The 11,919-nt window shown below is 39.2% G+C and overlaps 2 protein-coding genes across 2 annotated transcripts; one reads left to right on the top strand and one right to left on the bottom strand.

Moving 5' to 3' along the window:
- Positions 1–2,781: 2,781 nt before the first annotated feature.
- On the bottom strand, positions 2,782–4,377 carry LOC149068252 (uncharacterized). Its single transcript, XM_089251906.1, has 2 exons — positions 3,846–4,377; positions 2,782–3,638 (listed from the first exon to the last, which is right to left on the bottom strand). Exons 1-2 carry the CDS (start codon positions 4,375–4,377, stop codon positions 2,782–2,784), a joined length of 1,389 nt encoding a protein of 462 aa, XP_089108032.1.
- A 5,146-nt stretch (positions 4,378–9,523) lies between these two features.
- Positions 9,524–10,114, top strand: LOC149068253 (uncharacterized). The gene has a single exon (XM_089251907.1). The coding sequence runs from the start codon at positions 9,524–9,526 to the stop codon at positions 10,112–10,114; it is 591 nt and encodes a 196-aa protein (XP_089108033.1).
- Positions 10,115–11,919: the final 1,805 nt, after the last annotated feature.

An 11,919-nucleotide genomic window follows, 5' to 3' on the forward strand; every position in this document is an offset into this window, starting at 1 on the left:
ATCGGAACAACGTTAGCAAATTTCCAATCCTTTGGGACGATACCCTCAGCAACACTACTCCTATATATCTGTGCGACTGGCCCCAACAATTCATTAGCATATTCCCTGAGGACTCTGGGATAGATATCTTCTGGTGCTTTGCTTGCACATCATACATTTCTTAGAAGATTTAGGACCTCCACGTCTCCTACTTGAATATCGTTGAGGGTTTTATTACCCCATGCAACACCCGTGTATCGAATATCATTGTCTCCATTAAAAACCGACGCGAAAAAGTCATTGAAAGCACTACACATGCCTACATTGCTTTCTAACCTAGAGCCTCCTATCGAGAGGGGGCCAACGGTCCCCTTACATCCATTATTGACGTATCGAAAAAATGATTTTGGGTCAGAGCCAATGTTATCTGCCAACCTAGATTCAACTTCCTTTTTACTATCTCTTATCGCTTTCTCCAACAGTCTTCTTTTATCAATAAACAATGATAGGTCACCTCGTCCACTTTTATACTCTCTGAATGCTCTTTTCTTTTCAAGATAAAGGTTCCGCACGCTATCCGTGAACCATAGAGGGTGCGATGCGCAAACGCGCTTTTTTCGAACAAAGGGTATGACGTCGTGCAAAGCAGAGGACAGCTTCGTACTAAATTCTTCCCATTGACTTACAACCCCTACTCATTCCAACCGGTCTTTGAAAACTTCCGCTAACCTTCCTCTCAAAACATCAAAGTTAGTTCTCCGAAAACAAGGAACCTGTCATTTGTTATCAACCTTACCCAAGGAAAAGTTACAGTGAAATCTGACTATACGATGATCACTGGAAGAAAACTCTTCCCTCACCGAAACATGTTCAACAAGATCCTCAGAACTAGTAAGAACTAAATCCAAAATGGCAGTACCCCTAGTGGCTTCTGATACATGCTGATACAAAAAATTTTCTAGCACCAACTTAAGAAAGTCTCTTTCATTCTGATCTCTAGATGAAAGTTTCTCACAATGAACACCTGGGTAATTGAAATCTCCCAGTATGAGAACCCTCTTACGCTTACACATGTAGGAAATTTCATCATGCAATTTGGCGATGTAGTTTGGATCCCTATTCGGTGGATTGTAACAAACCCCAACAATAAGTTTATGACGTCTGTTCAATAGCTCAGTTAAAAATGTAACCTAAAAATGCTACTACTGTGCATTAATTAGATTCAATCACACAATTTAACTTAAACACGTACTCCTATAGCACTATATTTATTTTTAAAGGGAGAGCCTACTGCTCGTCTCCTTTCCTGGTTAACGACTTATTTCGTAATACCGTCACAGAAAACGCTCGCTACAATTGGCGTACAAAATAGCCGCCAACTCACATAATTTGATGTATCGGCCTAACATGCCGCCCGGCATTGAAATATTAATTTCAATAAATACGACAATATAAAAACTTGAATACATAAACGAAATTCACATATAACAAAAATTCGATGCAGTACAGATATCATATTTGCGAAACAAAATTAATTATATAAAATACAAATGCACTATATACATACACAAATGTACTATATTATACAATTATAATTTCAAGGCAAAAACCTAATGATTTTTTTTTTCTATCGAGACCCTTCTAATGGCAACAACGCGATTTTACATATTGATCTTTTGAAGATTCCATTCATTGTTTTTACATTTGCAATTCTCACTTCATTATTTATCCCTACCCTGGAAAACCTCCACGACTCTTCCCAAAATCCATTTACAACTTGGGAGGTTTTCTTCTTTCATGACAACCATATCTCCAACATTGATGTTGGACTTGGAACCTTTCCATTTATTTCGTTGTTGCAAAGTGCTCAAATAATTATTTTGCCAATGCTTCCAGATTGTTTGCACCAACTTAGATGTACGTTGCCATAAATTCAATCTGTTTTCCTTAACATCAGTCAGTGATGGCTCTACAATGGCAGTGACTGGGCGACCAATAAGGAAATGACCAGGCGTAAGAATATCTAAATCATCTATATCACTAGGTAGTGGTGTTAACGGACGTGAATTTAAAATTCCCTCTACTTGATTGACAATAGTTAACAGTTCTTCGTATGTTAGTTTCGAATTCCCAACTTCACGTTTCAAATGGTGCTTAAAGGATTTTACCCCGGCCTCCCACCAAAGTTGGGTGCTCTGGGAGGTATAAACTGCCACTGAATACCCTCTGCTGATAAATAGTTGACGAGATTGTTATTACTCTGCACAATATCAGCATACCAATTTTTCAGAGTTTTATTAGCACTTACGAAGTTTTTTTGCATTATCGCTGAACATTTTTTGAGGTTTGTCTCTCCTGGCAACAAATCTTTTCAAGCAAGCGATAAATGCTTCGGATGTCAAATCAGACACTATTTCCAAATGAGTGGCCTTCGTGACCATGCATACAAAAATGCAAATATACACCTTGTGGTAGACCCCCTTTCTCTGGCCCTTACATTTGATAAGAAACGGTCCACAAAAGTCAACACCAGAGCAGTTAAAGGGATAGTTCACAGTGACTCTTTCTTTAGGTAAATCCCCCATGAGTTGTTCTACTGTTACAGGTTTTACCTTGAAACAAGTGATACAGTCATGTACAACCTTACGACACATATCTCTGCCACGTAATGGCCAAAATTCTCTCCTCAAAGAATACAATAAATTTTGCTGACCAATGTGTAAATATTTTTTATGATGATGCTCAATGATCATTCTAGTGAGCTTATGTTTTGATGGTAATATGATCGGATGTTTTTGGATATCACTTACTGTGCCTTAAACGACCACCTACTCGCAAAATATCCTTTTCGTCTAAGTATGGAAGTAAGTTTTTTATCTTGTCTGTTGCCGATTTCCCTTTTCTAAGATTGGATATGTCACCTTTAAACTCTATTTCTTGTGCGCAACGAACTAGATATTGCATACTACCTTGAAGTTCCTGATGTGACAAAGGACCCTTTCGCTTGTTAAGTGGATTTCTCGAATTATGGATGAACCTGAAAACAAAACTAAGAATGCGAATTAATTTAGCATAATTATTTGTAATGCAAAATAAAGAATCCATGAAAACTTCGTTCAGATTTAGAGTCAAAGTCACATCAGCATATTTCTTGAACTCCCGGAGATAATCTGCATCGGATGTAATAGGATAAGCTCCATCTGTGGAGTCGATAGTTCTCTCATGAAGAAACCCTGGTCCATTCAACCATATAGTCTGATCGATGATTTGATCAGGGCTAACTCCTCCTGAAATTAAGTCTGCAGGATTATCTTCGGATTTCACATGATGCCAATGGAAGTTCTTGGTGATTTCTTTGATTCTGGAGGTCCTGTTAGCAACAAATACCTTCAATTGATGAGATGAAGCGTTGATCCAACCCGACACTATTGTTAAGTCGGTATACAGACACACCTTGTCCACTTCCACACGCAGAGAAGATAGCACCTTCTCAACAAGCTTTGAGAGCAGTTCTGCGGCACAAAGTTCAAGACGTGGTATGGTTACTACTTTGTGAGGTGCAACTCTGGATTTGCTACAAAGAAGCACCACCTTCACGTCACCCACGGAAGTAATAGAACGCACATATACAACAGCCCCGTATGCATCCTTTGACGCGTCTGAAAATGCACGAATTTCTAATTTTTAAGCAAAGTCTGATAAGACGAAACGATCAATCTGGAGGTTTGTCAACTTTGTAAGTCCTTCTCGGAATTTTCTCCAGTTTTTCGATTGTTGAGACGGCAGTTCATCGTTCCAGTCGATTTTCAACAGCCAGAGCTTCTGCAAGTAAATCTTTGCTTATACTAGAACAGGACCAAGCAAACCTAACGAATCAAATAATTTTGCGATATCTGTCAACACAGCACGCTTGGTAGGTATGTTGTTACCAGGAGCAACAGTGAAACCAAAACAATCTTCTTTAGGGTTCCATCTTAAACCCAAAGTTTTCACCGTGTCATTTTCAGGATCCTGAAAGCAATATTCTCGTTCATGGACAGGGACATTGTTCAACAATGCATTTTCGTTGGAGCACCACTTGTGTAAATCCATGCCTCCACATTTTAACATAGAAATCAGCTGTTGCTGCAATTCAATGGCACTTGTTATATCGTTAGAACCAGTTAGAATATCAATAACATAAAAATCAGTATGAGTTGCGGCAGCAGCAAGAGGATATTTCTTCTGTTCGTCATAAGCTAACTGCCTTAACACCCTAGTGGCTAAATATGGTGCACATTTTGTTCCATATGTTACTGTTAGTAACTTGTACAGTTTGGGTTCATCTAACTGACTTTCTTTCCATAAGATGCATTGTAAGTTGCAATGACCAGGATTGACCCAGATCTGCCTGTACATCTTTTTCACATCGGCAGTGAAAGCGATTTTATGTCTTCTAAATCTTAGCAGTATCGAAAAGATGTCTTCTAAATCTTAGCAGTATCGAAAAGATGTCTTCTAAATCTTAGCAGTATCGAAAAGATGTCTTCTTGGACCACACCCCCATTTAACAAGCAGTTGTTAAGTGATAACCCATTGGTAGAAGGGGCTGATGCATCGAAAACTACTCTTAATTTAGTGGTACTGCTATCAGGTTTGTAGACTCCATGGTGAGGCATAACATATTCTATATCCTCATGTCCCTCCATCATCTCCTGCATGTGACCCAAGTCCTCATACTCGGCCATAAAATTTTTGTAAAGAACAGACATTTGGGGATTTTTATCCAATTTTTTCCACAGCCAATTTAGCCTTTGCTCAGCTAATTGCATGGATTCCCCAGGTTCAACATTTTCCTTCATCGGAAGATCAACTATACAGTATATTCCCCTCTTTCATTTCTACGATGGGTTTTTACAAAATGATCCTCGCAAAAAAGTTCTTCTTTGCTTCTCAGGGGTAGCTTCTCCTCAACAGATTCAATTTCCCAAAACTTTCTAATAGATTGATCTAACACATCAACTTCTCTCGAGAGGAAACAGCATTGCTGAGATGACGAGTGAGAAATTGTCCCGGAGACTATGTACCCAAATACAGAATTCTGAAGCAACACTTCGTTGCTGAGATACAGCTGTCCGCTCTTCAATGCCTCAAAAAATATTTTTGCTCCGATCAAAAGTTGTATTTTCCCTGGCTTGGAAAAATGTGGGTCAGCAAGTTCAACTCCTTCGGGAAACACTTCAAGCCAGATAAATCAAGAGGAGACGATGGGGTGAAATCTGTTATTTTCGATACAATCAAAAAATCCAATTCTTTCTTGAACTCGCCGCTTTTATTTGCGACTACCCCCGGTAGTTTTGTTTTTCACGGTATGTGACAAGCCATTAATGCCACAAACGGGGACATAAACTTTTTCTTTCTTCAACCCGAGGGCTTCGGCGCAGCTTGTCGTCATCATGTTCACTTGACTACCATTATCGAGTATGGCCGTAACTCGAGTCTCTTTTCCTTGGGAATCGCAGACGTTAACATTCACAGTACTGAGAAGTGCTGATGAATTTGTGTTTATCACATTGCTCAGACTATGAAGAACATCTGGCTGTTGGGCCCCCCCCCCTTACTGCTCCTCCCTCTGAGGGTACGGGGGAAGCGCTTTCGCTTTTTCGTTGGATGACATCTTTATTGCTTTTTGGTGTCTCAAATTGCAAATAGAGCAAATGACCTTTGATAAGCACTGAGACGTAATATGGCCAATTTTTAAGCAAGAATAGCATAAATTATGCTTTCGCACAAATTCATATCTTTGCGAAACACTCATTCTTTGAAATTTTACACATTTATATAATGCATGAAAACCTTTGCAAGAGACACAAGATCTTGTATATTCTTTGATATTATCCCTATCATATACCATGAAAGCTTTTGCTTTCGGTTGTATTCTGTGGTCAGGCTGCAGCTGACGACTATTTATTTTACCGACACTTTCAAGCATTATACTTCTTTTTTTCAATGAATTCCAGAAAATTGTCTAGTTTAGGAACCTCGGTAGTTGTTAATGTTAACTCATATTCCTTTCTGGATTCTTTATCTACCTTCTGAACTAATACATTCAGTAACATGGTGTCTGATAAATCATTTCTTTCAAATTTTAATGATTTCGACTCTCTTAAATTTCTATTTACATTGTCAATTAGATTGCGCAATTCCTTAGCTGACTCATGTTGAACTTTAGCGCAATTTATTAAAGCTTGAATATGAGTGTCAACGACTATTCTTTTGTTTTCATAACGAGTTGTCAAAGAAGCATAGCTTTCGTCAGCTGTTTCAAGCTTTTTTGCATCCCCTTTTAATGATGCTCGCAAATAATACAGCTTTTGTACGTCGGTTAATTGTTCGTTGCCTTCAATTAAACACTTAAATTGATTTTTGAACTGACTAAATTCCTCATACTTGCCAGAAAATTCTGGTAGAGGAATGTCTGGCAATTTTATACGAGAGATTTCTTTACGCTCATCAACATTAACTTTATGATGACTTTTCATCGACTCTTGGTAGAAAAGAAATCTTACCTGCAGAGTTTCTAGTCGCTCATCTATGTGCAGTAGCTCTTCGTCGAACACGCTAATGTCTATAGTCTCTGGTTGAGCGTATAATATTTTCCTCAATGCTTCAACATTTTTTTTGATGTCGGCGATATTGTTCAATTTCACATGAAGTAATTGTTTTGAATCCACTGATGGCTCAAAGTCCTTGGCAAAATTTTCTAGTTGAGTAACTTTAGATTTTACAGTTCCTTTTTGACGATTATATTTAGCATTCATTTTCAATTATCCTCCGGCTCGACGGACCAACTGTTCAATAGCTCAGTTAAAAATGTAACCTAAAAATGCTACTACTGTGCATTAATGAGATTCAATCACACAATTTAACTTAAACACGTACTCCTATAGTACTAACTTTATTTTTAAAGGGAGAGCCTACTGCTCGTCTCCTTTCCTGGTTAACGACTTATTTCGTAATACCGTCACAGAAAAACGCTCGCTACAATTGGCGTACAAAATAGCCGCCAACTCACATAATTTGATGTATCGGCCTAACAACGTCTTTTGTTCTCAAGTTCAACCTATATAGTTTCAATATCACTTCTCTGCACGTTACACTCTCTAGCCTTCAAACATGATTTCACGTATATCAACACTCCACCCCCTTCCCCATCGGATCTATTTCTCAAAAACGTATCGTATCCTGAGATGTGTAAGAAAGATTCATCCCCATCGTTTGCCCAAGATTCTGTAATTGCTATAAGATCCAGGCCCTCCACAACTATCATAGTTTCTAAAAAAATCTTTCTCATTACCCAAGCTCCTGACATTTATTAACACAGAAGCAACTGATCTGAATTCTGTCGCTGAATCTAAACGAAATAAAAAGTGAAACTGTTGTCTACACGGGAAAAGTCAACATTTCCTCCAGCATACAAATACCACTGAAGGAAACTTATATTCTAGTGACTTAATTCGCACGTGATATGGTATTTGTTCCTATACTGTTCGTTCGATCTGAGAATTGTTTTTACAATGGCTGTACCATTGTTATTTCCGGAATTAAAAAGTTATTTATTATTATACGGGTGTCTTGATGTTTTCTCTCTATATATGAAGTGACTTGACATTCGCTTTCGTGAAATGCTAGTGGGGCTCACGACTTTTACGACCGTCCACTGGAAGCGTCAAACCAAATAGTCCGAATTTTCTTAAACTCGAAAGAAATCACGCATGCGTTCAGTGAAAGCGCCATCTAGCGGTGTGACCATGCATTCTATAATGAAAGTGTCATTACAACAAGCCTAAAAATTTTGTCCATAACGTTCTAAATCACCCCTAGCAGGTAATGCCTTGTATAATGTTGAAATTATCAAATGCTTTCAAACAATGTGTTTAGCTTTAGCGCATTGTTGAGATGTGGAAAAGGTTTTTTTTTTTTTTTTTTTTTTTTAACAATCGATGTAACTTATCGATTGCATTGTTGTCCTTGATAAATGAGCTTTACAAGTAAGTTTTCGAACAGAGACGATTTTTGGTCACATTATAATGCTGTACTCGAAACAGAAGCAGAGCTTATTCATTCCAGCGAACTGGAGAGAACAAGGTAAGTGATTCCACACGTTATCGTTTGAATTTTTCGTCGGCATAATACTATGTAACATTGTAAAATATTAATGTCGAGAAGGTACTTACGTCTTTTCCTGAGACCAATACCGCGATTACTCTCTTAAAACATCTGAATATTTCTATGGTTTAAAAATTATATATGGCCAGGCCAGTCATTTGGGGGAGGGCACCATCCCCCTCGCTTTAGAAAATACACTATAAATGGTATATATATATATATATATATATATATATATATATACACACACATACATTGATTACGTGTTCTTTGTCCCCCACCCCCTGGAAAAAATTGAAATGACGGCCCTGATCATGGTTATAAACATTCTTACGTTACACTCTCTAGCCTTCAAACATGAAGGATAGGGAAAGCAATAGGGAAATTCCAAATATACGAGACCTATACACTCCCCATTTTTTTTAAAAAACTTCGATGCGTAGGGAGATCTTTACTGCCTTGCATGGACTGTCACATCCTGGAGTTAAGGAATCTGTGAAACTAGTTCAAGAGCGTTTCGTGTGGTCCGCACTGAAGGCTGACGTGACCACTTGGGCACGTACATTAACCAACACATCAAGGGTGCAGAAAATGTGGCAGTTGCAGTCTCGGATATCCATATCTACCATGGAGACACCATCTCCCACCGACTTCAAACGAATGGCAGAGGAACAACTCAAAGATGAGGATATTCAGCAACTACTCACCAATCCTTCATCTACTTCCTTGAAGATCCACTCTCTTCCTGTTGATGAATCAAAGCTTCAGCTATACTGTGACGTCTCTACAGGTCGCATTCGATCACTGGTTCCATCCCCGATGCGTAGGGACATCTTTACTGCCTTGCATGGACTGTCACATCCTGGAGTTAAGGAATCCACGTACATGCATTAACTGTCAGAAGTCTAAAGTGAGTCATGGCATACAAAGAGCCCACATGAGGAATTTTCACCACCTGATGCCAGGTTTGAACACGTCCACATTGATATCGTAGGCCCTTTGCCTCTATCAGAAGGCTACAAATATTGCCTTAATTGTGTGGATCGCTTCTCTAAATGGCCTATTCCTATGCCGGATAGTTCTATTGAAACTGTGGCAAAGGTTTTCTATGCTGGATGGGTTGCTCGGTTCGGTGCACCTAACAGAATCAAATCTGATCAAGTGTCCAGTTTGAATCTCTTTTGTTCAAAGCTCTAACCAAGTTCTTGGGAACCAATCGCCAGAGGACCACATCATACCATCCAGAAGCAAATGATCAAGTAGAACGCTTCCATCGAGACCTTAAGTGTGCTATCAAGGCTCATATGCAACTAACCACTGGGTAATAGTGCTTCCTGCGACTCTATTGGGTTTTCGAGCCGCCTGGAAGGAGGACTCGCAAGCTACAGCTGCGGAAATGGTGTATGGTGCACCTATACGACTTCCAGAAGAGTTTTTCGCACCTAGTCATCATCACCCAGATCCATCAAGCTTCGTTGATCAGTTAAAGAACACCATGGAAAATTTAAGCCCAAGACAGACTGTTCGCCATGAAAAAATTGCTGTTTTTGTGAGCAAAGACCTGCTATCCTGCTCATACATTTTCCTCCGCACGGACAGAGTGAAGAAAGGCCTAGAACTTCTGTACGAGGGACCTTACCAGGTGCTGTCAAGATCGGAAAAGGTGTTCCAAATGCTAATAAAAGGTCAACCAGTATCTGTAAGCATAGACAGAATCAAACCGGCTTACATCTGCGGTGATGACGTGCCCTTCAATGTCCACAAGTATTCCAACGATCAGCAGGCAACAGCAACTTCAAAGTATCAGCAGGCAACAATTTCAAAAGATCAACAGGCTCCCAGTGACAAAGACCAACCTTTCATGACCACCCGCTTGGGTAGACGGGTCAGGTTCAGGTTGCCCTGCAAGTATTTCTCTCGCTATCACTGGTGGGGGAATCGGTCAAAGCCGTCCACAGAGACGAGGTCGTCAAGGATACATAGTTAGTTGGTTTTTGAACGCGCTGATGAATGGCCGCGCTTGTTGTTGAGAGAGGAAAGTTTTTTTTCTTTATATTAATTTACTATGTGGTCCTGCCGTTTAAAGTTTAAATAAAAGATATTTTTATGAAAAGGTGTCGCGTCAGTCCTCCTGCCATCCACCATCTATACCACGCTATCAGAATTAATCTGTTAGTGGTTTCGGTTTCAAGCACGTAACGAGTGAATTGCGAACTGTGAATGACTCAGAAAACAAACTTTCAAGCACTTGATAACCAACTCCTTTCGTTACCTGGTTTATGGCTGTTATCATTGACGATAAGATAACTGCAAAGCCAAACACACCATGAATTGCAATCGCACACTATGTGCATGCGTCCAAGCTCAGTTAAGGGAGATTTCCCCAATATTTTAAAAACTGCATCAGAAACTTCCGGATTGGATAATAAAGTCCAGATCAGGGAATCAAGATGATAGAGGGCAGCGCAGAAGGAAAACAAAAAAGAAACCCAAACAAAAAACGGCGATTTTGTGTGTGGCTACGCAGTACCAACCATTAAAATCACCCACCACATCTCAAAACCGGTTTTTGCACTGTGGAATGATTGTGGGTTCGATCCCGCTTTATGAATGCTGTAATTACGTGGGAAGGGTCTCGAAATTTGGGAAAATTTGATCCGAATTCCAGTGGGGAAAAAATCAGAATATAGAGTAGGTTCCACGTGCTCTTATTGGCACTCGGGGCTTGAGTTATGAAGAGAAACTTCATTTTTTGAATATGTTTACATTGGATGAACGCAGGTGTCGGGGAGATATGATCGAAGTGTTCAAAATCTTCGAAGGGATGGATAGGATTCACCATGAATTATTAATACACCGTCAATCGACTGCTTCGACAAGGGGACACCAATATCGATTGATAAGGGTGGTGTTGCAGGGAATTTTTCTCTAATAAGGTTGTTAATAAATGGAATAGCTTACCCCCGGGGGTAGTAAATTCTAACACAATCGACAGGTTTAAAAAGAAATACGATAAACATGTTGGGGTAAATCGAGTAGCTAGCCATACTTAGAATAAGACAACCATCGATACATTTTATGGGAATTGTATAATGTTTTATCATGTATATATATTGAGTTGCTGCATTTTAAAAATATATGACATCCATGTTTGTTATAGACACATTTTTCTCAGCCACCTCGTTGGCTATTTTGCCACTTGTGGCCTTGTATTTGGACAACGTGCAATTTTGGCTTACGTTTGGAATGCTTCACCCTGCACCATACAACTTGAATATCTTTCATATAATAAAATTTCCCAAAATATGTAGTATGTGTATGTAGAAAATTGTTTGCCACGAGTGGGACATATGTATACCGTCATTGACTACGACTGGGACATACAGTATGTGTCCCAGACTTGGTTCGAATACCCCTCAATGAAAAACGCTGAATTTGTTACATTTGTGGCTTGTTTTGTTCATCTTCATAGTAAATAAGGTAAAAAAATTCGCAAAAGGATCAAGATTCCCATCACAGCATTTATTTTTCAAAAATTTAGTTTAGTTTCAATTTGCACGATTGACTGCGGCAGTGTGTTCGGGACACTGCCTAGTTTTTTTATTTTATTTTGGTACGATTCGTTTCGAGGTTGTGTAGCTTTGAGAATCTGAATTGCTGAATTTCTTCGATCGATTTTGTGATTTGTATTTGCGTTGAAGTTCCTTCCGACTCTTAAGTTTCTGGTTTTTGGCTTCGGCTTTGTGCATCTTCTTGTGCTCATTGAAGAAATCTTGTCGCTTGAATCTCTTG

Source organism: Pholcus phalangioides, unplaced genomic scaffold, assembly GCF_987345545.1.
Source record: "Pholcus phalangioides strain wild (caught in Gottingen) unplaced genomic scaffold, Ppha-v1.0 ptg000027l_1, whole genome shotgun sequence".
In the NCBI taxonomy this organism is placed as follows: Eukaryota; Metazoa; Arthropoda; class Arachnida; order Araneae; family Pholcidae; genus Pholcus; species Pholcus phalangioides.